We start from the raw sequence: 25,468 nt of genomic DNA on the forward strand, positions 1-25,468 counted from the left end.
CCCTGGGCACAACGGGGGCACCGAGGGCAAGGTCCCACTATGCAGGATGATGCTGAGACAAGCGCTTCTTTTCTTTTTGTGTTTTTTATTTTGAGAGGCAACTGGGGTTAAGTGACTCGCCTAGGGTCACCCAGCCAGGAGGCGTTAAGTGTCTGAGGCCAGATTTGAACTCAGGTCCTCCTGACTCCAGAGCTGGGGCTCTACCCACCGGGCCACCCAGCTGCCCCCAAGCACATCCCCTTCCCCTGACGGCTGACATCTTTCCGTCTGCTTGGTGCACCAGGCTGGCCTCTGGCAAGGGAAGGGATAGATGATACATCCTAATGGCCCTGCTCCCTCACTGACATTTATTAAACACATACTAAAGGTGGGACCCGACTAAGGAGATATAGAGTGTGTGGGAGGGAACCAGTCCCTTAGAGCCAGACTTTGGAGTCTCTTGGTGCCCGCACTGGCCTCCAGGGACGCTCAGTGGAAACGACTAACACAGAGATAAGGCACAGGGCCGAGGGGAGGGGGAGGCCTTCTCCCCAACGCTTCCTGCACTGGAGAATCAAATGGAGTCCAGAGTCATCTCGGGGCCAGGAGAGGAGAAAGGTTTTCTTTGTCTTTGGCTCCCACCCCAGGATGGAAAGAATTCTAGGGGAAACCCCCTTGATGTAGAAAATATGGCAGATACAGAAGGGATGTGTGAAATACAGAAAGCTCCCCCCAGCAGCTAGGGGGCGCAGGGCATAGAGCACCAGCCCTGAAGTCAGGAGGACCTGAGTTCAAATTTGACCTCAAGACACTTAACCCTTCCTGGCTGTGTGACCCTGGGCAAGTCACTTAATCCCGATTTTCTCAGCAAAAAATAAAATAAAATACAGAAAGCTCATTAAGGGTGGGTCTTAATGATAAAACAAATCTATTGCTCCGTGCTGGTCATTGTGACCACTAGCGTCTCCCCATGGATAGAGGGCTGACTCCCAGTGTCCCCCTCATGTGGAACAGATTGGACAGTTGACGAGCTGTTTGGAGTTACATCACGCCAGCGGGAGGACTCTCAGGGAGCAAGTGACACAGTCAGGCCAATTTCAGAAACCCGGTGCATTTACAGAGTCCATGGTCCAGCTTTTTAAAAAAAAAATTAGTCCAACTTTCTTCCTTATGCCCAGGTGGGACAGGGTTAATTCATTAAAATTAGTCCCATCAAGGGAAGGGTGAAATCGTGGAGGGTCTGAGACTCAATCAGGAGAACCTGGGTTAGAATGTTGCTTCCGCCCTTTCCAAACTCTGTGAGGCCAGACGAGTCACGAGAGGGGTTTCTCATTATCTTGTCCACGCAGCCATTTCTGCCGGTGGAATCGGGTTCATAAACAGCTGCTTCAATGATCCTCGCAGGGAATCGGTGACCAGCACATCTGGACTCTGCCCGATGCCCGGTACCCATGGCCTCACACCCACCAGCCCCTGGGAATTCCCTGGCTCCTTAGGGGACAAGCAGCTCTTTCCTTGCTCTCTCTGCTTTGGGAAGAGCCTTTGGTTTATTTTTTAGCTCCCAGGGTTCCTTCTCCCCCTCTCTTTAGACAATGTTCTTTCAGCCCCAGCAGCCTTCCCGTCCTGCAACGTCCTGCACCCTCCTCCTCTGCCTGCAGAGCTCCTAGCCTGGGCTGCCATTCCCTAAGGGCCCCAGGTTTATTTATATCATTTTGTGTCGGCTCTCTCCTCAGACTTCCTCAGCAACAGCCTCTCTTTCCCCCTTTGTCCTCCCCTCTTTCCTCACAATTCTCCTGGAGGCCAGACCGGGGCTTGTTTATTTGCGTCTCTAACTCCAGAACTTGGTCCAGTGCTTAGCAAGTTCAGTCTTTTGGGTTTGGGGAATTGGGTTCATCAGAGAGCTTTCCCGGGGAGGGGGAGCGGGGGGGAGGGGGGAGGTGTCCAGAGCAGAGTATATTCCCAGAGACAGATGGGACCTGTCAATAGCCAGGGCTGAGCTGCAGGGCCATGGAGGGGCCTGAAAGCGTGTGGCCTGCGCTCCCTCTAGTGGGGACTTGTGATACTGCCCCCAGAACTGAGGGGGCCCCTTGGGCCATGTTAAGGGCAGATGCGGGGCCAAAAGGCCTTTGCCTTGGGGCGGGCGCGCGACAGCAGGTCAGGTCTCGGGGGACGTGGTCCACATTCGACCCGAACCCCTGCAGACTAGCGTTTGCGGCCAATCGGCCGCTTCCAAATCCATCGGAGAGGGTCGTGTTTCTGCGAGTTTTCCCCAACTCCGGGCCAAGTTCTGCCAAAGCACAGGAGGAGACGACCCTAGATCACCTGGGAAAGCCTGAGGCACCTCATCCCAGCCCGGCAGAGCCGCGAGGGGCCCCGGGACGGAGAATGCGGAACCAGGAGGGACCCGAGGGCTCCTTTAGGCCAATCTACTCTTTTACCGACGGGGAAACCGAGTCGGAAGTGGCGAGGGATAACGCCAGCACTCGCGTTCAGGCGTTCTAAATCCAGGGCCGTTGTCCCTTGGCCAGTTCCCAACCAAGAAGCATTTGCTTTGCTTACAATTCTTTGTTTACAAAGGATTTCTTTTTGTTGTCGTCCCCCTTGATGTAAGAGTCCGGCCATTTTCAGAGCGTAATTGCAGACTGTTTCCCAGAATGCTTCCACTCTCTCCCGATTCCACCAACACAGTACCAGGAGGCCTGTTTCTTTGTCCCCCTGCCCACTCTCCATTCCCCTAGTTTGACTTTTCTTTCCATTTGATGGACATAAAAAAAAAAAAAAAACAAACCCAGGACCATTTTGACTTGAATTTTCCTTACTCTCAGTAATCTGGAACATTTTTTTTTTTTTAATTAAAGCTTTTTATTTTTCAAAACAGATGCCTGGATAATTCTTCAACATGAACCCTTAAAAAACCTTGTGTTCTACCCCCCTCCCACACCCCTTCCTCAGAAGGCAAGCAGCCCAACACACATTAAACACGGGAGAAACACAGGGAGCGCTCTTCCTTATGACGTTATTGACACAGCCAGGACTCTGGGCGCACCTGGGTGGTGCAGTGGACACAGCCCCAGCCCTGAAGTCAGGAGGACCGAGTTCAAATCTGGCCTCAGACACTTAACACTTCCTGGCTGTGTGACCTTGGGCAAGTCACTTAAGCCCAATGGTTTCAAGGGAAAAAAAGTGTTGAAAACTATCTTTACATATATTTGGGGAAAGTACTATTTACAAAAGAAGTACTTTGAAAAGACGGGAATGAGATCCCCGAGGCAGAAAGAACAGAGGGTTCCAAGGTCCCTGACCCAGCCCCGGAGGAGACATGAAACGGCCAGGATCCCAGCAGCGGGCGGCAACGTTGGTTGTGGGATGTGCAGATGACTCATCGGAGCCTCCCATTATGATACTCATTTGACACATGGGAGAGTTGAGGCTCAGATAGAGCGGCCTTCAAACTCGGCCTTCCTGACTCCCCCTTCCTGTAGCCGGCGGCCACCCAGGGAGGAGGCAGGCTCTGGGACCCATGGAGGAGACACCAGAAAATACACAAAAGCTTTTTGCTTGGAAACAGGGGGTTTATTTAATTGGTGTCAATTGTGAATTAAAACAAAACCCAAAGGGAAAATGCCGCAGGGCGATGCTGCCTTTGGCCTTGGCTGCCCACTCTCCCCCACCCTGCAGCCCCGGGGGTACTTGGAGCTCTGGAGGGGAGGAGACAGTGAGGCTTTATTTAAAAGCCCCAACACTGGAGTCAGCCTAGGGCCTCAGACACTTAAGGCTTCCTGGCTGTGTGACCCTGGGCAAGTCACTTAGCCTGACTTCTCCTGAAAAATGGACACCCTCGGGCCAGGTGCCATTGGCACCTTGCACAGGCCCTCACCCGACACACACGAGCTTCTGGCTATTTCCCACCAAACTCTGGCCACCCACCTGCCCCTCGGCTGTTCTGGGCCCCCCAAACTCACACGTGGAAGAACCAGGAACCATGAAACATGGAACGTCAGGGTCAGGAAGGGCTTAAAACCCAGAATATGGAACATCAGGGTTGGGAGGAACCTTAGAACCTAGAACATGGATTGTCAAGAGCTAAACGGAGGTTGTGAGGCTAGAATCCAGGACCTTGGAAATCAGGGCCGGGAGGGGGGAGACACGATAAGCCAGTGGGCTGTCAGGGGATAAAGGCTGCTCCTCCTGGGTCACCCCTGGCCCCACCGCAGGCCCGGGCCCTCCTTGATCAGGACTCCCCCCGAAGGCAAGAACGGCAGGTCACGTCCCAGGAAATACATTTTATTAAGCTACTCTTAAAAAGCTTCCAACTAGCTCCCTAACATTATGTACAATGGGGGCCGCTGCTCGCAGCGTGGCCCCCTCGGAGCCCGCCCCCCGCTTCGCGGGGTCTCAGTCTCTGCCGCCCCCGGCCTGGCTCCCGCTGCGGCCTCTGGCCCGGCTCCAGAAAGGCCTCCGGCTCCGGGCTCGCCTTCACCTGTCTACACTAAAAAACCCCTCGATTCTTAAAGAAAACACATGTACAGTCCCATCCGTGCTCGGCAGCCGGGCTCCCCGCCCCCTCAGGGCTTCTTCAGGCCGTAGGGCAGGCCCACAAAGGGCCGGGAGCCCGGCAGCGGCGGCGAGTGCCAGACGGCCGAGCTGGTGCGCTTGTGGTAGCGGGGCTTGCTCTTGTTGAAGATGTCCTCCAACCTGGGGCTCAGGATGGTCCCGAAGAGCTGGTCCAGGTCGGGGGGCTGGTAGTACTGCCGGATCACGGCCTGGCTGAGCTGGGTCCCTGGGGCAGGAGGGAGGCGGGGGTCAGGCCGGCCTCGGAGGACCCTCCCCCGCCTCCCCCAGGTTTCTGCGAGGTCGTGCCCCTGACCACAGTTGTCCCCGCGCCGTCCCAGCTGGGACCTCCTCAGCACGCCCGGAGCTGGGATCCAGCCCTGACCTCTCTCTGAGTGCCGGCCCCAGAGCACAGCCGCACGCTGGCCGAGACGGGCCCCACGGAGCCTCCCTCAGAACATCCAGACGCCCTGATTTCCTCTGTGCGGGTCTACACCTGCCCCCTGGGGGGCACTGCCCACCCCGCCTCCGACCTCAGCCCCTCCCGCTCTGCCCTCGCAGGTCGCCATCCGGGCTCTGACATGGGTCCTGCAAGGGTCCCGGCCCCACATGGGGCCCCATCACAGGGTGTGTGTGTGTGTGTCACGAGATCACGATTTATCATCAGTGACTGATCTGGCCGCCTGCCTCATACACCCTCACAGCCTGACCCACAAACATGGCTCAGGGAAGCGGGACGGCGAAGGCCCAGTTCCAGAAGCCCTGGTCTAGCTCCCACTGGCCACACAAGGACTCCCCCGCCCTAGGGCAGCGCCCCCTAGCTGACCTCCTGGCCCTGCCCCCACAAGGCCACCAACAAGGGGTCCCTGACCCCACCTCACCCCCGGCCCCCCTCGGAGCCCCCCGGAGCCCGGGCGCCTCCACTCACCGTTGGCCCAGGCAGGAATGGGCTTTCGGGGCTGGGTCTCGTCGTCGGTGGAGTCATCACTGTTCAGATCCATGCCATAGTTGTCCGGGTTGATCTTGGGGCCCCCCTTGGGGCCTTGGGGGGTCATTTCATACGAGTTGCAAACTGGGGACTGAAGAGAAAGAGCCGCTCTGTCTGAGCCCGGCGCCAAGGGGGTCCTGGGGCCCCTGGGGATGCTCCGTTCCAACCCTCTCCCGGCTGCCCAGGCCAAGCAGTGAGACCGAGGCCCAGAGAGAATGGGGGCGGTCACTGTCCGGTCCTGAGGGCAGCTTTCTGGCAATGAGTGCAGCCCTCTTCCGGGAGCCGACCCTCACAAGGGAGGGGGCTGTCACCGTCTCCCCAAGATCCCCAAGGATGATGAGGGAGAAAGATGGAGGAGCCTCCTCTGGGGTTCACGGGCCTCTGTCCCCGAGACGACCCTCCCTGGGCCAGGGAGCACCAGAAGTCAAGTCAGTGGCCTGACCGGTGGCGTCTGGGCCTGGCCACTGCTTGGGGGCCTTGGGCTACTTTGGGGACTGGGGGCTGCTGCAGAATGGGGCCTTCCCCTCTCCTGGAGCTCCCCCGGGAGAGCCCTCCATAGCTTTCTGGGGGACCAGAGTTTGGAAGGGAGCTTGGGGCTCATCCCCCCCGCATCCCACCCCCGTTTGCATGAATGCCCCACACTAGTGGCTGGCTCGGGCTACGGCCCCCTGTGACCCTCAAACCCCAGGACCCCGAGAAGATTCGCATCAGTGAAAAGGACCCAGGGCTTTAGGGGGCACCAAGCTCAGTGTGGATCACCCTGGAAGCCCCAAGGGAGGCAGGAGGCAGCACCGGAGCCCAGGCTTCCCCCCCCCCCCTCCCAGGCTCAGGCCATACCCAGCACCCGGACCCCAGGCAAGGTCAATCCAATGCCAAAGGACCTGGACCGCTAAGCCAGGAGGGGAGCCGGAGCAGCCCCCTGGGCCTGTGCCCCCTGTACAGGTGGGCACCCAGGCAGAGCCAGGGCCAGGGGGCTGCCCCCCGAGAGGTTCTCCTGGGCTCCCCTGCCATCCAAAGCAGGGGCTCCCTGTCCCCAGGGGGTCTCCCAGCAGAGGCCCAGGGGACACTTGCCCCAAGCCCTGGGCAGGGACACAGGCCGGGCTGGGGGCGGCAGGAGGGTCTCACCTGCACGTCCATGGTTACGTTCAGGAACTTGCTTCCGGTGCCCATGGCGGGGGTGGCAGCAGCAGCAGAGGTGGCAGCAGCAGCGGCGGCGGCCGCCTCCTTGGCCTTCTTCTCCTGCTCCTCCTGGAGCCTCTTCCGCTCCTGCTCTTGGCGCTGCCGCTCCTGCTCTTGGCGCTGCCGCTCCTCCTGGGGCCAACAGAACGGGAGGTCTGCGTGAAGTCCGGCCCGAGGCCCCCACCCCCTCCCCGGGGCCACCTCGGCCCAGCCAGGGGTACCCGGGACTCACCCGCTTGCGCTTCTCCTCCAGCTCCCTCTGGGAGCGCTCCTTCTGCAGCCGCAGGGCTTTCTCCCTCTCCTGTCGCTCCCTGGAAACATCAGCGGCAAAGGCTGAGCCGGAACCGGGGACCCCCACATCCCTGTGACCTTTCCCTGGCCCGTGGGCCCCCCATGGTCCCCCCTGCCACTGTCCCTCCCTACTGGCAGCAATAAGCGCATCAAGAGGGTGCCCTGAGAAGACAGGGCCCACTTTGCTTCTGCCTCTGTCCCACCCCCCCCCCCAAGTTCTAAAAAAAGGGTGCACGTGCAAGGACCGTGTTCTCTGCTCTACCCCCCATGGGTTCCAGCATCATCAGTTACCCCAGATTATGACCCCTGGTAGGGAGGAGGGGCATGGCAAGGCCTCCTTCCCCAGCATCCCTCCCTACACGGGCCTCTGCCTGGGACTGTGGCTCGGGCTCTCCTGACAGATCTGGGGGACCCCCAGTGAGACAGTCCAGAGATGGAAGGAGACCAGGCGTGCACAGAGCACTTAGGGACCAGGAGAGACGGGCACGTAGGAGTTACATGGATGCCGTCTCGCCTCGGCTCCCAGAATTTCATCCAAGTAGGGAATCTGGCGCAGAAACTGCCCCACCCAATGCAGAGGGCGCCCGCCAAGCGAGCGTGTATGACGTCAGTCTCCCTCCCCTTCCCTACAGCTTCCACCCCGACCTCTGACCGTCCAAAGTGTTCAAAGGATTTGTTGCTGCTGGTGCATTCCCAAAAGCTGCAGGGTCTCAATGGGCCAAAGGGGCAGCTTAAAAGCAGGGTACAGTGACCCTCAGAGGGAAGGGCCTCTACTGAAATGGGGGCTTCCTGTTATTCCTGATGAAAAGCCCAGAGCTGAGGAGAAGGCTGGGAACGCAAACCCAGGAGTCAAAAGAAAGCTAGATGGGCGAGAGCCGAGCGGCCCCTGAGCCCCGGCTGCCATCGCTGAGCCCTGGCTGCCACCCTGGCACAGCCAGGCCCACCTGTTCCGGGAAAGGACAAGTCTGAGGCCAATCAGAAAGCCAAGAGCGGGTGACACGGCCCCCACTGGGGGCCCTCAGTCCAGGGGCTCAGGAGAAGGGGAAAGCCACGGGGAAATCGGCGCCAGAGCAGCCTTTGTGGTTCCCACAGCGAGTTTTGGGGCCCCAAAAGCCCAGGCTACACTGGGTCCCTGGAGACTCTCAGGGAGTCGGGGAGGCTGGCAGGAGAGTCTTGAAGTGGGGAAAGCTTCGAACCGTGGGAGGGTCAATGATGGTGTTGGGGGGCTCCCTCTCCCCCAGTCTCTCTCATGCCCACCCTCACAGGCAGGGGGCCCTCACCTCTCGGCCTGCAGCCTCTCCTGCTCCCGCTTTCTCTCCATCTCCCTCTCCAGGGCCAGCTGCTGCTCCCGCTGCTTCTGCTGCTCCATGATCCTGCGGGCCTCGGCCAGCTTCCGCAGCCGCTCTTGCTCCTCCTCCTTCTTCTTCTGCAGCTGCTCCTGGAACCTCCGCTCTTCCTCCTCCTGGAGGTGGGCAGGGGAGGGAACCCGGTCAGGCAGGCGCCCGGCCTCAGGCTCCCCCTCTAGCAAACGAGGGGCTGCTCGGGCGCCTGCCCCCAGCTGCCCTTGCTAATCCCCCCCAAGACAAGGCGACCCCCCGTGTCTGGCCCCCCAGAAAGCTGCAGACCAGGAAGGGGTGAAGGCGGGGCCCTAGACAGGGCCGGTGGCCAGCCTCGGGGGATCTCCTGGGGGGCAGCAGGCGGGTGACCCGGCTCCTAAGGCCCCTGTGGGCTGTGGACAGTTAGACCCGGCCCCACCTCCTCACCTGGAGCCTCTTCTGCCTCCTGGCCTCTTCCTCCTGCTTCCGCCTGGCCTCGGCCTCCTCCAGCTTCTTGGCCGCGGCCTTCTTGCGGGCCTTCTCCTCAGCCAGGCGCTCCTCCTTGGCCTGTGGGAGCCTCAGGCGGGTCAGAGGCCAGGCCCCTGCACCCCTTCTCCCCTCCCCCGCCACCCCCAGGGCCCAGGGCCGCCACTGACCTTCTCGTTCTTCTCCAGCTGCGCCAGCTTCTGCTCGATGCGCTTTTTCTTCTCCACTTCCAGTTGTTCTGCACGCTCGCGGGCCTGCAGGACCTTGCGGAGACGCTCTTCCCGCTTCCTGGGGGCGCAAGAGAGAGCAGATACTTCCCGGCTTGGAGACCCCCCCCCCCCATCCTCCCTCTCCTCAGGGGACCAGATGGTGTGTGGGGCCAGTGGTGATGTGGGCGGGGCCAGCGGGTGGGCAGGACCAGTTGTAATGTGGGCGGGACCAGCGGGTGGGAGGGGCTCCCGGCACTCACATCTTCACCTCCTCCAGGCGCCTCCGCTTGTCCTCCTCCACCTTCTGCTTCCTCAGCAGCTCCGCCTCCTCCTTCTTCTTCAGGTTTTCCAGCCGCTGCCGCTCCTTCTCCTGGGGACAGAGGGGCCGGGCAGTGAGGCGGAGGCAGAGTCCCGCAGGTGCCCACAAAGGGCAGCCCCGCCCCCCCCAGCTGCTTGGGGCTCCCGGCCCGAGGTGCTAATGGCTGAGCATCCCTGACGGCCCCAGGGCCAGTCACCGCCTGGGCCCGCTGGGTGCCCCGCCTCCCGCTGTCGCTGTCCCTGACGGGCCCCGCCCCCCTCCCGGGCGGCTGCAGTGTCCCCAGGGCCCGCAGGGATGGGGCAGGGCTGCCCGGGCCCTCTTCTGGAGGACCATGGGAGGCGGGGCTTAGCCAGGGCAGATCCTCAGGCCGCTGCCCCTGAAGGAGCAAAAGCAGCCCGTGGCTGGGAGGGGCAGGGCGTGGCTATCCCGCTGCCGAGAGAAGCTCTAGTCCCGGTGAGCGCAGAGAGACCCCGGAAAGGTGGCCAGGGCCCCCCCCCAAGCCAGGCCGGAAAAATATATCCTGGGGGAGGGGGGAAGGGGGGGGGGTCAAAATCAAGAGGAGGCCGCCAGGACGGGAGGCGACAGAGCTTTCTAACTGTGAGTCAGACAAGCTCCTTTTCACAAAGCTAAAGCTGCTCAAAAAGGGAATGAGCCCCTCGCTAAGTAGTGAGCTCCCCACTGCCCCCAAGCACCGGCCAGGACGGGCCTCTGACAGACCTCGGGGACACAACCTCTCCCGGGATCCCCTGGCTCACCGGGCGGCCAAGGGATGGCCCCCTCCACACCGGCAGGGAAACCCAGGGTGACCCACAAGGACATCGCCAGCCCCCCCAAAGTCCCAGGGTCCCAAGAAAGGGGCTAGGAAGCCTGGGGGGCGGGCGGCCCCTGACCTGCCCAAGAGTCCATGACTCATTGGCTCTCCAAGGCAGCTCGCCCAGAAAACCCTTCTGCCTCAACCCTGAGCGGGGAGCTTGGGGCACAGGGCCCTCCCGGGGATGCCAGGGCCCTCCAGCTCCAAGGAAGCTGGGGGGGATGACGCCAGCTCTGGTCTCCTGCAGGCCCCAAGCTCAGCGGGGATGAGGGGGACAATGGTTTCAGAGCAGAGCCAGGATGTCACCCCCTTCTCCAAGGCTCCAATGCGGGGCACCCAGTTCCCAGAGGGATGAAAAAAACATTGCACTGACTCCTAATTAGCTGCCGACACTATCTAGAACATAAAAGGAGAAGGGGCTCTCCCTGAAGGGAGTGTCCAAATGATCCAGAACCTGGACCCCAGGGAAAGCCCTGAACATCCTCAGCAAGTGGCCAAGCAGGAACCTCCCCCCAAGTGCCCTAACTAGAGAGCCTGACTCACGCCAGGCCCCAGGCTGTGGGCATCCAGGAGGCAGCCCCCCAGGAGATTACAGGCAAACAAGGGGGGCCCAGACAGGCCCCGGCACAAAGTTATGGAGACAGCCTGGCCACCAGCCCGGTCCCCCAGAGCTACTTCCCTGATTCCCAGAGGCCCACTTTCCGCCCAGGACTAAGTCCAGCGGGGTTCCTGATTCCAGGCTCCCTTTGCCTTCCTCAGCCCAGACCTGTCTCTTGGCCCCTCCCACTTCAGTTCCAAAGCCAATCAGCTTGGCAGCTTGAAGAGCAGCTGCCCAGAATGAGGGTCAGCCCCTGGAGGCAGGGAGACCCGGGGCCTGCCAGTCAGAACCGAGAGCCAAGGCCCAACCTTCTCAGCGGGGCTCTCGGAGCCTCTGGGAGTCAGGAAGGTTCTTCCCCACTAACGTTAGATGGTCAGGTCAGTTCTAAAAAGGGGGCACTGTCGGCCGCCATCGAGCCACACGGGGTCCAGGGAAAATCGGGACGTGAGGCCAGGGGCCACTTGGCGTTTTCTTGGCAAGAGCCTGGGGTTAAGACCGTGAGGTCAAGGGAGGCCGGGGAGTGAGTCGTGGCGGCCGACAGTGCAAAGGGCGGGTCCCGTCAGCTCGTCCGGGCCGGGCCGGCATCCACGGGACAAGCTCCGCACGGACCCTGGACCGGCCAGTCGACCTCTGGGAACACCCCCAGGGAGCTACTCACAGAGTTAGTGTGGGCCAGAAAGCAGCAGCAGTCCAGGAGGGAGGGCGGGGTGCTACAGTACTAGGATGGGGGTGGGGGTGCGTTACTTACAACAAAACTGCCCTGTGTGAAGGAGACAAGGAGGAAAGCCGGGGTTAGCTCCTTGGGCCGCCAGGGCCAGACCCCCCTCCTTCCCGCCCCCTCCCGAGTGCACACGCTCGGCCATCGGTGCCCCGCCAGAGGCCTGCAGCTCCCCCAGCCACTGGAGCTAGATGTTCAAGGCTGGGATGGGGCGACCTCTGACCCAGGGTGGCCTCTGACCCGTGGAGGTCTCTGACCCGCGGCAGCCTCTGACCCGCAGCTTCCTGGCTGTTTCTGCGGTCCAAGTCTCCCCTACTTGACATAAGCACTAGGGGGAAGACGTGGTTTCATAAGGCAGGCCCCCTGAGGCCCAGCTCCTGGCCCAGGCTGGACCTCTGGCTCACACCTGGGCGCCAAGATGGATGCAGCGAGCTCAGGGCAGCGCAGCCCTCACTGACCTTGGCGTCCATGTGGAGCGGAGTGTTGCGCTTGATGAATGACTTCATGACGCTGGAGCGGCTGGCGGAGGTCGGGGTCATGAGCATCTGGTTCTTCTGGACCGTGTGCAGGAAGGTCCGCAGGGGTCGCACCACCTGCCCAGGGAGGCGGGGGGGAGATGAAGGCTGGGGGGAGGCGGCCGGCGAGGAGAGAAGTATGGCAGCCCCCCACCTGACCAGAGCGGGCGCGGGGCAGGAGCACGGCAGCCCCCGCAGGCCAGAGCGCGAGCCTCCCCGGCCTTACCTTGCTGGGCGGACAGACGGGGGAGGGAGTCTTGTTTCGAGGGGGGGTGAGCGCCTCATCGTCCCCGTGGTCCCCGTTCTCGTCCAGCTCGCTGACCGCCTGCTTGTAGCTCCTCTTCCGCCTGTGGGGGCACAAGCAGCAGCACCCATGGGGGCCCGGGCCAAATGACCAGGGCCCTCCCCCTGGCCCCTCCTCCTCAGGCACACAGGTGCTGGGGGTCTCAAGCTCCCCCCTCCCAGTTTTCTAGGCCAGGACTTCTCTTCCGTCACCATGGTAACAGGCTTAGGGGCCACTCCCGGAGGGCTCTGTGCTAGGCCTGGGGAGGGACAAAGTTAAAGTTTCCTCAGCCCTCCGGGAGCTCACAATCTAGTGGGGGAGGGGGGAGCATCCCTACAGAGAGGATGGAACCCCCCCCCATGCCAACCCCTAGACTTCCCATTACAGGGAACTGTCTTCACAGGACCCCCCTCCACCAGGTAAAGAGGACCCAGGCCCTGCCCACTCTCCTGGGGAACGGGACACGCAGAGAGGTCAGGAAAGCTAGTCTGAGGAGGGCTGGCTGAGGGTCCCCCATCTGGCTGCCAGAACTGCAGGAAGGTGGAGCCACAGGGCCCTGAGGGGCTGCCCAATCTGGCCATTTTACAGACAGGGAAACAGGCCCAGGGTCGGGGAGGGAGGGGCATGTCCTGCCCCACGAACTAGACTCTTCACGGGAGTTATTTTGGACAGGAAAGGCCAAGTGAGGGCAGGGCCGGGCTCTCTGGAACGCCTCGGGTCCCGAGCCCAGCGTCCCTGGGTACGCAGTCAGAGGTTTTAGAGGTGCCCGAGTACAAGCGGCTCAAGGGCAGGCACAACCTTGGCTGGAGCAGGGGCCCTCACGTGCCAACTGCCTGGGGCAGACACGGCCTTGCCCAGATGCAGCCCCTCCCCAGGCCCTTCCCGCCACCTCCCGGCCTGGGTGTGCCCCTCTGCCCCCCTGGTCACCCTACCTGACACTCTGTGGCGGCTCCCGCAGCTCCTCCTGCGGCTCCTCCCGTGGCTCCTCGCTTCCGCCCGTCTTGTTCTCTGGGGAGGGAAGCAGGTGAGGAGCTCTCACACCCGCTGTCTCTCCAAGGGCCCATGCAGGGCCCGCCTCCTCCACTTCTTCCTCGAGGTACGATCCCCCTCCTTCCCCCCCCCCGATATGGCAACCATCTTACTCAGAGAAGAGACAAGCTTTTCCCGGGGTCTGTGCGGCCATAATGGTCGGCGGTGTCTGGTTCCCCTCTGACCGCCCTCCCAGCCCACGACCAGAGGAGGGCACGGGGAGGTGCACGGCCCTGCAGGCCCCCTGCGGCCCAGAGAAGGCCTTACCGCTGTCACCAGCCGCTTGGCCCCCAGACTCCGGCTGGGCCTTTGGGGTGCTGATGGCAATCTTGTTGGCATTCCGAGGGCGCAGCGTCCTCCTGGTGCTCTCAACCACCTGTGAGCAAGGGCGGCCCATCAGGCTTTGCTCCGGCCCGGGCCCAGCCCCCCCCACGCCCAGGGCGGGCACCCCGAGGGCCCCTTTGAGGGGTGGCCCCTTCTGCCCCCTGCCCTCCAACCCGGGGACCAGGCCCCTCGGCCCGAGCTCTGCCCACCTCTGGGTCGGTTTCTGTAGCACCCTCCGCCTCCTCTTCGGAGCTGAAAGGAAACAGAGAAAGCCTGAAGCGCCAGGAGGGACGAGCTCCACGAGGCCGCATCTCCCCAGGAAGCTCCATCCCCTGGCCCCGGGACCAGCCCTGACTAGGGGCCCTCATCACCGGGCCAACAGGATGCTCTCCTCTGACCTCCCACAAATCTGGGTTTTGGGACGTGGGGCTCAAGGAGGCGTCTCTGGGCCGCCACCCCTGCCCTCGAAGGACCCGCAGCGTAGGCATGCGAGCTCTGGGCAACAGGCTCCTTGCGCTGGCAAGGCCACCTGCCTGCCCCAAGCCATCGCCTAACTCCTTGGCTCAGCGAGGGAGTCCGGGACTGCTCTTCAGGCATCCTCGGGGTGGTCAGGTCCACGGGAAGGGGGTCCCAGCTGGCTGGGGAGCGACCTCTGTCCCCCGTGGCCGGGGGCCTGCAGAGGCCGAGGGACCCGGCTGAGCTCTGGCTCCTCCTGGAAGGGCCTGATGCCCTTTTGTCTCCAGCTCTGGGTGCACCAGGAGAGAGGCCCCGTCCGCCCTGATCCCCGAGCACCCGGGACGTGCCCACGGACAAAGGCCTCTGGCTCTCACCTGGCTTTCCCGGGTATTTCCACGTCCAGGAGTCTCTCCAGGTAGCTGTGACCTGAAAGGAAGAGCCGGGGACAGAGCAGTGGTCAGAGAACAGCGGGTCCTGGAAGGGTCCCGGAATCAGGGTCAAGACAGCAGTTGTCCGAGCAGTGAGTCCGCCCACCCGCCTCAGTTTCCCCAACTGTAGGAGCTCCCACAGGGGCACAAACGGGAGGGGGTATGGGAAGCGTCTCGAAGGTGTGAAAGCCACTTCATCACAGCCACAAACCAGAGGGAAGCTCTCAGGCCTCTCCCAGTAGCCTCAGCAGCCAGGGACGCAGGGGCGGGGGCTCCTCCCTGTTTCACCCCCATGCTCCACACTAATCTTTCCAAAGCCCCTGAGACCCCGTGGTCTAGTGTGGGAGTCAAAGGAACCAGCTTCAAGCCCAAAGACAGTCCTGGCTGGGAAGGGAGGGGGGAGTTCCCTGGCAGAGACCAGAGGCCCAGAAAGGGAGACAGCCACTGCCCCCATGATGCCCTTCTGGGCCGCTCTGTCACAGGGGCTCAGGGGTCCCCTGGGGTAGCCGAGCCCAGAGCTTCCTGGGGCTCCTGGAAAAGGGCTTTTCCAGGCCGGCCTCCCCGACTTGGAGCTGCCCCAACCACTCTCCCTGCTGAGGTTAGGACCCAGCCTCCTATTTTAGCTATGGGGACACTGAGGCCCATGTCCAGCCCAGGCCTCCCACAATCCCTGGCTGCAGTTCCCAGATCACAACCCCATTAGCTCAGCCGGCGAACTGAAGCCCACGGTCCCCACCTCCCTCCAGGACCCACCTCACCCTCGTCAGGCGGGCGCCGCTATGGTTCTGAGCTAATAGAAAGGCGACTGCCCGAGACCACCTGGCTCCTGAGGCCCCCCCATCCATGACCCCCGGGGCCAAGGAAGAACTCTCCAAATTTCATCCGTCTGATTCTGAGACACACGGAGCCCTCCCGGCCAGGCCCAAGACGAAAGCCCTCCCGCCTGGGAGATGGCGCCGGCCGGAGCCTCTGCTGGGCCAGTCTTCCCGGGTCGCAAGGACCAGGGTGGCCCCGATCCCTCCTCGGCCCTCCCAGCCGGCCTTCCATCCTCTGCCACGGTGAGGAGGCTCAGACAATCCCCCAAGTCTGGGGGTGAGAGGGGGGCTCCCTCCCAGGGCAGACCCCCTGTCGGCTAGGGACCGGACGCCCCAAAGGCAGAGGGCCGAGGGACCCAAAGGCCCTCCCACTTACAGATGATGCGGCCGGTGGCGGGTTCCTGGGCCTGCTTCCGGGAGGAGCGCCGCCTCGAGCTGATCCTCTTGGGGACCATGGAGTACTTATGGATCAGGGAGACCCTGTGGGCCTGGGAGGATTTGCGCACCAGGCTCCTGCGCACCGAGCGCCGGTCAGAGCGGGAGCCCGTCGGGGTCCGCGGGCTCTCGGGCAAGTCCTCGACGGCGGGCTCTGGCTGGGGCTGCGCCACCACACTGGGGGGGGCCCCATCTGGCTCAGTCACCGCCTCCTTGGGAGAGGCCAGCCGCGCTATCCGGAGCTTGGCCACAGAGCGAGCTGGCCTGGCGGCCTTCCCCTGCGGCCCCTCAGCGGGCGCCGCCAAAGAGGTCCCGGGGGCGGCCTCGAGCACGCCCCCCGCCTGCTTACTCGGCACCAATTCGTCCTCGCAGCCCGAGCCGCCGAAGGAGAGCTTCTGCTCGGCCGTCCGGGCCTTGCTGGCCTCCAGGCACTTCTCAGCGCTGCGCTGCTCGCTGATGCCGATCTCCACCACGGGCACGAGCCCCCCGACGGCCGGCAGGGTCGTGGACTTCTTGGGGAGCCACGTGGGGGACTCGGGCAGGGAGGGGGCGCCCACAGGTTGGCCGCGAGCCCCCCGAGGGATGGAGCCGTTCTCGGCCACCACCAGGACCAGCTTCTCCAGCCGGTCTTTGCTGCGCAGGAGCTGCCGGCCGAGCTGACTGCTCCTGCGGTTCGCTCGTCGCGACAACCTGGGAGAGGGAAAGGGGGTCCGAGTTCAAATCCAGCTTCAGCCCACCTCAGTTTCCTCATCTGTAAAAATGGAGGTCTTGGCCTCGAGGAGCTCCACCTCCCTTCCGCCTCTAGGCCACTCACCAGCGCCAAGCTCCTGCCCTGCGCTTCCTGCCTGGACCTCCTCCTCCCATGACCTCTGGTATGTCCCAGAGCGCTGCACGCTCTACAGTCACAGGACCACCATTTAACACAGGGACCTCAGAGGCCTCCCCCCTTCTCCCGAGAGCCAGCGCAGCAGAGAAGGGGCCCAGCCTGTCTCCACTGCCCGGGAGCCACCCACCTTTTCCTGCTCGGGGGCTTGTTTTCATCCTGAATGGAGGAGAACCGTTTCTTCCTCCGGCGGTTCTTCTGCGATGGCGTTTTGGGCATCAGCTCAGGCTCCACACTGAAGTCACTGGGGGCCAAGAAGAGCAAGGGGGAGTCAGGACCTCGCCCGGCAGGGCGCCTGGGCTTTCCCGTTCATCACAGAGGAGGGTGGACCTCCTCCCCTCCTGGGCCGGGGTCTGCCCAGCTATCTTCACAGCATTCCCGGGGGGCTGTACTGGGGCCCAATCTGGGGGATCCTCCACCTCAAAGACAACAAAACTGGGGCCCGGAGAGGCCCCTTGATTTGCCCAAGTTCCTCCACCTCCCAGGGTGCAGCCGCAGTCACACGGGGCAGCCAAGTGTCCCTTCAGACACACAGCCGCTGTGTGACCCCGTGTGATGGGGCCGCTTTCAGGATCAAAGGGGCCACATCTGTGCAGCTCTCTGCCAACCCTGGTGCCAGGGGCTCTGGGCACAGCGGGCCAGGCCAGGGAGGCCATTCACCCTGAATCGTCCTTGGGTCAGCCTACGGCTCCCGAATCCGGCAGAACCCTCATTCCTGAGGGAAGAACAGGAGTGGGGGCACCTTCCAACACTGCCAGGAGACAGGTCCTGGGTTCAAATTTCACCTCTAATCTTTATAACTTGAGTGGCAGAAGGAGGGGCTCATGCCGCCCCCCCACCCTCCTGAGCCGGCACACTGAGTGATGTGGAGCGAGGAGAGCAGCCAGAGGGTGAGAAGAGGAAGAGGAGGGTGGGGAGGAAGGAGAGGCCGGTAGCCCAGCCTTGGATGGCAGGGGGAGCAGTGGCCCCCCAGGCACCAGGAGGAGACCTGGGGAAGCTCAGAGGTCAGCAAGGCTCTGGGGAAGCCATTTCTGATGCAGGCGGCGCACAGGGTGGGCAGAGGGGGTGCTGGCCCTGGCCGGATCACTTCCCAGAGAAGAGTGTTTTGTCCCCTGCCTGGTAGAGGGGGGGAGAGGAGGGAGGAGGGGGCAAAAGGAAGGAAGAGAAGGGCAGAGAAAACGACCCAGATGGGCAGAACGTTGGGCAGCCTGGAGCGGGACACGGACAAACACGCTCGTCAGCTTGGTGACACCCTCTCAGTTGCTCTGGCCGGCCTTGCTCCAGGGGTGAGGTTCCCCTAAGGTTCCCCCCTTTCAAAATGTCTCCTTCAGCTCTTGGTGGCCTCTGGGCCCGGGGCCCCAGCCCTTCGCTGCCACACCCACCCAGGCTCCAGCCCGGACTGACCTGGAGAACATCTTCAAGGCCTCCTCCTTAATCTCCTGCAGCCACACCATGTCCTTGTTCTCCACATTGCACATAAACTCCATCAGTTTGGTGCCGCAGAGATCCAGGATGCTCGCCGAGCCCATGGTGGGCCCCATGGTTCCGCCTGCGATCCCAGAGGAAGCAATAATTAGAACTCTCGGTCTGAAACCTGGGTCCTCTGCAGGAAAACAGGCTGAGCTCGGCGGAGGGGGCGGCTGCCCAGGCCCCACCCATTCTCCCACCCTGCACTCACTGCCTAGGGGCAGCTCCCTGCACGCCTGAGTGCGGGCATTCATTGTTACAGCGGTCACGCTGCCCTGGTTCGGGTGCACGCTCACGTCTGGCTCAAGCTGAATCCCCCCCTTTCCACTCCAAGTTCCACATCTGCCCCTTGGCCTGGGCCACAAAGTTGCCCCCCATCCGTCCTACAAACCAGAGGTCTCAGAAAGGCTGAATATTCCTAAGGGATCAAATCCAGTCATAAAATCAAGTCTGCTTGGCCATCCTCAGCAACGAGATCAACCAAATCATTTCCAATGGAGCAGTAATGAACTGAACCAGCTATGCCCAGAGAAAGAACTCTGGGTGATGACTAAAAACCATTACATTGAATTCCCAATCCCTATATTTATGCCCACCTGCATTTTTGATTTCCTTCACAAGCTAATTGTACAATATTTCAGAGTCTGATTCTTTTTGTACAGCAAAATAACGGTTTGGTCATGTAGACTTATTGTGTATCTAATTTATATTTTAATATATTTAACATCTACTGGTCATCCTGCCATCTAGGGGAGGGGGTGGGGGGCTAAGAGGTGAAAAATTGGAACAAGAGGTTTGGCAATTGTTAATGCTGTAAAGTTACCCATGCATATATCCTGTAAATAAAAGGCTATTAAAAAAAAAAAAAAAAATCAAGTCTTCTCGTCCAGGAAGGGTGTCAGACAAGTCCCTGGAGGTGCACCCCCTCTCCCCCATAGGTACCTAAATGCTCCATGAAGGCAGGCACTGGCTTTGCTTGCTTGTATTCAGAGTGCTAAGCCCAGGGGCCCTGCACTCTCCTTCTCTCCCTCCTTTTTTTCCTTCCCTCCTCCCTCCTTTCCTTCTTCCTTCCTTCCTCCCTCCTTTCCTTCTTCCTTCCTCCTTTCCTTCCCTCCTCCCTTCTTCCTTTCTCCTTTCCTTCCCTCCTCCCTCCTTTCCTTCTTCCTTCCTCCTTTCCTTCCCTCCTCCCTCCTTTCCTTCTTCCTTTCTCCTTTACTTCCCTCCTCCCTCCTTTCTTTCTTCCTTCCTTCCTCCTTCCTTTCCTTCTTCCTCCCTCCTTTCCTTTCTTCCTTCCCTCCTATTTGTGGCCTGAGAATTGCTTTGCCCTTAGAGGCTTCAACAAGCCCAGTCTCATCTCTGGGTCTTGGCAGGAAGCCAGGAGGTCAGCCCCGGCCCCAGGACATGTCTGGCAGGGTCCCTAAGAGGCTCGGGGATTGGCTGGAGGGCCAGGGGAACCATGAGTATGCCACTGCAGTAAACTGGCTCTAAGGTGAGACCTCACCCTCTTATGGGTCAGAAGCCACTAGCTGCCGAGGACCCTTCTGGCCCTCCCTCGGTCCCAGGATCCTCGGGGCCTGGAGGGCCGGTGACATTATCCATCCTCCCTGCACAGAAGGCTAGGAGTGGGCTGGAAGCTTGGGCAGGCCTGCCCGGGGGCGGCCCCACAAAGGCAGAATCCCCAAGAACCAGGCTCCTGGGCCCTGCCACTTTGAGCCGCAGCCCTCCCTCAGCTGCCTTACTGCTCTCCCGCCCCCTCCCCAGCTCAAACCACCCCCTCGCTCTGCCCAATCCCAGTCAATTCATCCCCGAGGACATCCCGCTGGGGGGACACGGGCCCAGAGGAAGAACCCGGAGCGCAAGGGGAAGCTCAGGGAGGAACAAGCAAAGGACAATGGGGAAGGCAGATAATGGGACCGAGATTCTTCCCCTGTGACTCATGTCAATACAAGCCCCAACCTGGGGCTTCAGCAGCAAAGCGGGCCCTTGCTTCCAGCAGGTAGCGGGGCAGCTGGCGCAGACTGGGGGGGAGCAAACCCCAGACTAGGAGGGGGCTTGGGATGGCAGGCCCACCCTTACCCCGTAATCCTAGTGAAAAGGTGCTGGGGGTTTGCAAAGTACTTTGTCTCATCAGAAATTCACAACAACGGGAGACGGGGAGACATGGCCACAGGCCGAAGCTGTGGTTATTATTGTAAACGTCTGGTTTTATGCGCCCACACGTCCGGGCCGGGACCACACTGCACATCTGCACTCTCCGCTGTGCCATAGCCCGGGGCCCCCGGGGAGGCGGCTCCAGCATGGGACCCGCAGCGGCCCCGGCCCTGCGGCCGAAGGGGTCGGACCGGGCGTGCGTCTGCAGCGCGGCCGGCGGCCCGAGCCTGGCCTTCCCAAGCCTGTGGCTGACGGGGGGCTCTCACGCCGCAGGGAGGGGTGGCCGGAGCCGGCCGGGCGTGGGGGGGGGGGCAGAGTCCTCTCAGCCTTTGGGGTCCCCGGGACAAAGGGAGCTTTCCAAGTGCCTTCTGGGGGAGGCCAAGAATCCACCACCAGGCCCCCCCCCCCCCCGGGATCCGCCCGGAGCCAGACCAGGTGCTGCCCCTCCCCTGCCCGCCTGGTGCTCACCAGCGGGCCTGCAGCCACACACGGGCGGCCTGAGCGAACTTCGGGCTCCCAGGGCCCATTTTTTGGCCATTTCTCGATCACTAAAGCCAAAGGGGAACCTTCAGAACCAACTGTCCCTTTAGGAGTCAGGTAGACTGTTGGGGTTCCAGAATTCCACGGTGGTTAGTGAGAGGACGGGGGAGAGATGGGGGGAGAGGACGAGCTCCACCGGAGGTGCTGGGGGCGCCACAGAGAGGGCAGCCGGGGAGCGGAGGGGCCGGCGCCAAGTCTGACTTTTGGGACCTCCGAGGCACACGATTCAGGCAAGGCCCCTCCCCCTTGAGCCTCAACTTCCTGCTCTGTAAAATGGGGTCCGGGTCCTTCCTGCCCTCCCGCTTGCTCCTCCGGGCCCCCACTCCACAAGACGAGGAGACTTTCCCCCTTTTGAGACCAGGCAGGCTGCGTGATGCCCCCCGGAGAGCGGGCCTGCCCAGGCAGGAGGGCTTCCCGAGCCCCCCCGAGGAAGTGACAGGCCCAGGGACCCAACCCCCCCGGAGAGCTCAGCAGCGGGGAGCGGGCCTGGGACGGGGGCGCCCGAGGCTGAGGGGAGGGGGAGAAGGGGCCAGGGCTGTGAATGGTGTTACACCAAAAAGATAATAAAGCACAAAGGTCTGTTTTTTAAGTCGGTGGCTCCAGGAAGCGCTTCCCTTCCCAAGGAGGCTTTGATTGGCTACTGTTAATGATCCAGTCAGAGGCTCCCCCGCCCCAGTCAGTACCAGCCCCAGCCTGGCATGAACAAGGGGGTCTGAGCCCCCGCTATGAGCCGGCTCGGGGGGCGCACACACCCCGGGCCCGGGGGAGGGACGAGGGCACTTGCCGGCCTGGCCGGGCGGAGGCCGCTGTTGGCAGGGAGGGGGCGCGGGGCTGGGGGAGGGGGACTTCCGCCACAAGCTCTGCCCTGGCACGCTCAGGCTGGCGAGCAAGGGCACGGGCACTGCCGGCCCCGGGCTCCCCCGCGGGGGGTGTCGGGCACAGCGGGGCTCGTGGGGTTCCTGGCACGTTCTTGCTCTGGCCCCGCCCCGCGGATGCTTCTCGGGCCGTCGGGGCCCGCATCCCCCCAGGCGGGGGGAGGGGCGGGGGGGGTGGCGAGCAGCCCGGGCCGGGCCAGCCTCCGGACCCACGGCCGCCCTCGCAGCGCTCCGGCCCGGCCCGTCTTACAGGCGGGGAGCCTGAGGGCGCGAGGCCCTGCCCGCGAAAAGTGCCCCGCAGCCCTCAGGCTGTCACCGGGAGGAAGCGGGGGCAGCGGGACGGCGGCGGCGGGGGGAGGGGGAGGGGCGGCGGAGGGGGGAGGGGGACGCGGCTGCAGCCTCACCTGGCTCGCGCGGCCGGACCCCGCCCGCTTCGCTCTGCGGCCCGCGCGCGGCCGCGGCCTCCCCTGCGGCTGGAAGGAGCCGCCCGGCCCGCAATCGCGCCCCTCCGTCCGCCCGTTCCTCCAGCGGCGCCGCGATGCCGGGGAAAACGCCGCCGCCGCCACAGTCCGGGAGTGAAGCGCGGGCGAAAACGACGATTTTCAAAACCGAAGACGTGACCAATCTTGGGAGAGACGGACCGGGGCGCCGCCGAGTCTGCAGCCAATCGCCGTGCGGCTGCCGTTGAGTCGATCGCCTATTGGCTGACGCGAGTGGCAGTCAAGGCTGCTCGGAGGCCCGGTCAATGCAGGGGCCGCTTGCTTCCGGTTTTGGTCCTAGAGGAGCACCTGAGGGGACGGGCGGGCGGCCAAGTTCTCTAAAGAGCTTCGGGAAGGAGGAAGACTACAAGTCCCGGCGTGCCTTGCGGCAGCGCCCGCCCCCCAGTCTTCAAGCCGGACCGTTAGTTAGCCGGCTTTTCTTCTCTGGTCTGGGGGGTAGCCCTCTTAGATGTAAACTTTCTGAGAGCGAGCGCTGCTTCTCTCGTCGTCTCTGCGGATGGAGCACACAGCAGCGCTCGCAGAGTTGTAAAAGGGGATATTCGCGCGTTAGCCACACGACGCTCCCGCCGGTCTCCCCTCCACACCTTTGTGCGGGCTGGATAGCACTCCCTCCTCCCCTCTGAGTCGTGGATCCCCGGCTCCCTCCTCCCCTCTGCGTTATGGATCCCCGGCTCCCTCCTCCCCTCTGCGTTATAGATCCCCGGCTCCCTCCTCCCCTCTGCGTCATGGATCCCCGGCTCCCTCCTCCCCTCTGCGTCATGGATCCCCGGCTCCCTCCTCCCCTCTGCGTCATGGATCCCCGGCTCCCTCCTCCCCTCTGCGTTATGGATCCCCGGCTCCCTCCTCCCCTCTGCGTTATGGATCCCCGGCTCCCTCCTCCCCTCTGCGTTATGGATCCCCGGCTCCCTCCTCCCCTCTGCGTCATGGATCCCCGGCTCCCTCCTCCCCTCTGCGTCATGGATCCCCGGCTCCCTCCTCCCCTCGGAGCCCTTGCGTCCTCACAGCATCCTCTCTAGTACATCTAGTAGCTCCCGGGAGAAATCGGCTTGTGTGCCAATCAGCCAGTCCGCCACTGAGGAGCGCTCCCGGGGCGCCTGACGGGAAGGAGGAGGAGCGGCGGCGGCGAAGCCAGCGCTTCCATTCATTCCCTCAAGCATCTGCACAGATCGATAAGCGCGGGCACTGGGGCACTGCCATGACTAAAGCAGGGGTGGGAGGCGCACTCAGCCTCCTGGGGGAACCTCCCATCGGCAGCCCTCAGGGTGGCGGAGCAAGCACTTCCCGAGGGGGGAGGGACGGAGAAAGGGGGGAGACGTGGAAAGCGACCGGCAGGATCCCCGCTCACTAAGAAAGCCTCCCCTGCCCAAATAGAAACACACTCGTACAATCACTGATCAGCACAAGAAGTGGTCCACAGCCGCGGATGAGACCGGCCCCTCCACCACGTCCTTGCAGGGGGTTTCTATTATTGGGCTCACAGGCGCATGGGGAGGGAGGGGCAGTAGGATTTGTACATCGCTGTCCAAGTTCATTAAAATGTTGTGAAATATCTGGGGGAGGGGTGGAGGGAGGGAGGGGAAAATGGGAACAGAAGTGAGTGCAAGGGATAATGTAAAAAAAATTACCCTGGCATGGGTTCTGTCAATAAAAAGTTATTAAAAATAAAATAAAATTTGAAAAAAATGTTGTGAAATGCATAAATCATTAGCATGTCTATTACCAACAAAGTCCAGCAGCAAAAGATAGAAAATCCAGTTAAAATAACTGTAGACATAAAATACTTGGGAGTCCATGTGGAACCTAGGACTATATGAATACAATTATAAAACACATTTCACATATTCACATCTAAACAAGTGGAAAAATTTTAATTGTTTATGGATAGGCAGAGCCAATTAAAATGACAGTTCTATGAACTTCTCAGTTAACTTGTGCAGTGCCATACCAATCAAACGCCAAAGAATTATTTTATGGAGCTAGAAACAATAAAATTCATCTGAAGAAACAGAAGGTCAAGAATACCAAGGGAAGCAATGGAAAAAATATGTGAAGTGGCCTATCAGTTCCAGGTCCCAAACTATATTATAAAGTGCCAAATGTTAAAGTACCTAAAGTACTATAAAGTATCAGGTACAGTTTAAAAATAGAGCAGTGAATCAGTGGAATGAATTAAGAACATTCAACCATAGTAATAAGGTTTTGGATATATCCCAAAATCTAGATTTTTGGGGATCATAACACACTGTTTGACCAGAAATGCTGGGGAAATTGAAAAGTAGTTAAGCAGAAAATAAGTACAGACCAACGTCCCACATCATATGTGAAGATAAAATCAAAATGGGTACATGATTTAGATGGAAAGAATACCATAAGCAAATGACAGGGACATGGAATGGTTTAGCTGTGAGATCTATAGATAAGGGAAGAATTTATAAACAAACACGAGAAAGTGAGCATTGTTAAAAAGAAAAGAGAAAGTTTTGATTGCCTGAAGATTTTGCACAAAACCAAAGTAGCCAAGATTAGAAGGAAAAGTTAGGGAACAATCTTTACAGCCAGTGTCTCTGATAACAGCCTCATTTCTCAAAATATAGAGAGAACAGACTCAAATTTCTAAAAAATACAAGTCATTTCCCACTTGATAAGTGGTAAAAGGGTATGAACAGATACTTTTCAGATGAAATCCATGCTACCTATAGTCATAAATTCTGAATCACTTGATTAGAAACATGCAAATTAAAACACCTCTGAAGTGCTACCTCACATCTGTCAAACTGGCTAATATGACAAAAGGAAAATGACAAATGAAGATGATGTGGAAATATTGGTGCACCAGTGCACAGTTGTGAACGGATCCAACAGCTCTAGGAAGCAATTTGCAACTACACCAAAGGGCTTTATAAAACTCTCTGACCCAGCAATACCACTAATAGGTGTTTATCCAAAAAAATATTAAAGGAAAAAGGACCTGTGTGTATGAAAAATATTTATAGCTCTATGGTAGCAAAGCATTAGAAATCGAAGGGACGTCCATCAATTGGAAATTGGTTGGACAAGTAGTAGTATATGATCATGACAGAATGTGCTTCCAATCGTTCTGGAGAGTGATTTGGAACTATGCCCACAGGGATATAAAACTCTGCATACCCTTTGATCCAGCAGGGCTACTATACAGCCAGATACTGGGTCTGTATCCCAAAGAAATCATAAAAAAGGAAACAGGACCCACATGTGCAATTATCAGCCCTTTTTGTGGCGGCAAAGAATTGGAAAAAGAGATGCCCATCAACTGGGGAATGAACAAGTTATAGTATATGAAAGT

The 25,468-nt window shown here is 60.7% G+C and overlaps 1 protein-coding gene across 3 annotated transcripts; it reads right to left on the reverse strand.

The window, feature by feature from the left end:
- Positions 1 to 4,244: 4,244 nt before the first annotated feature.
- Positions 4,245 to 22,349, reverse strand: INCENP (inner centromere protein). Of its 3 annotated transcripts, none has more exons than XM_031944207.1 (19): positions 22,051 to 22,349; positions 18,018 to 18,162; positions 16,744 to 16,857; positions 15,672 to 16,420; positions 14,427 to 14,478; positions 13,806 to 13,848; positions 13,540 to 13,648; positions 13,176 to 13,251; positions 12,187 to 12,307; positions 11,904 to 12,038; positions 11,476 to 11,487; positions 9,260 to 9,369; positions 8,961 to 9,078; positions 8,752 to 8,871; positions 8,269 to 8,450; positions 6,930 to 7,008; positions 6,644 to 6,829; positions 5,459 to 5,609; positions 4,245 to 4,759 (listed from the first exon to the last, which is right to left on the reverse strand). In XM_031944207.1, the coding sequence occupies exons 2-19, from the start codon at positions 18,152 to 18,154 to the stop codon at positions 4,545 to 4,547; spliced, it is 2,709 nt and encodes a 902-aa protein (XP_031800067.1). In that variant the 5' UTR covers positions 18,155 to 18,162; positions 22,051 to 22,349; the 3' UTR covers positions 4,245 to 4,544. The 3 variants fall into 3 exon arrangements, with proteins under 3 accessions (XP_031800067.1, XP_031800065.1, XP_031800066.1); XM_031944205.1 differs by lacking the exon at positions 22,051 to 22,349 and adding an exon at positions 20,700 to 21,495; XM_031944206.1 differs by lacking the exons at positions 11,476 to 11,487; positions 22,051 to 22,349 and adding an exon at positions 20,700 to 21,494.
- Between the last annotated feature and the right edge of the window lie 3,119 nt (positions 22,350 to 25,468).

The sequence above is a fragment of the Sarcophilus harrisii genome, chromosome 6 (genome assembly GCF_902635505.1).
Source record: "Sarcophilus harrisii chromosome 6, mSarHar1.11, whole genome shotgun sequence".
Classification (NCBI taxonomy): Eukaryota; Metazoa; Chordata; class Mammalia; order Dasyuromorphia; family Dasyuridae; genus Sarcophilus; species Sarcophilus harrisii.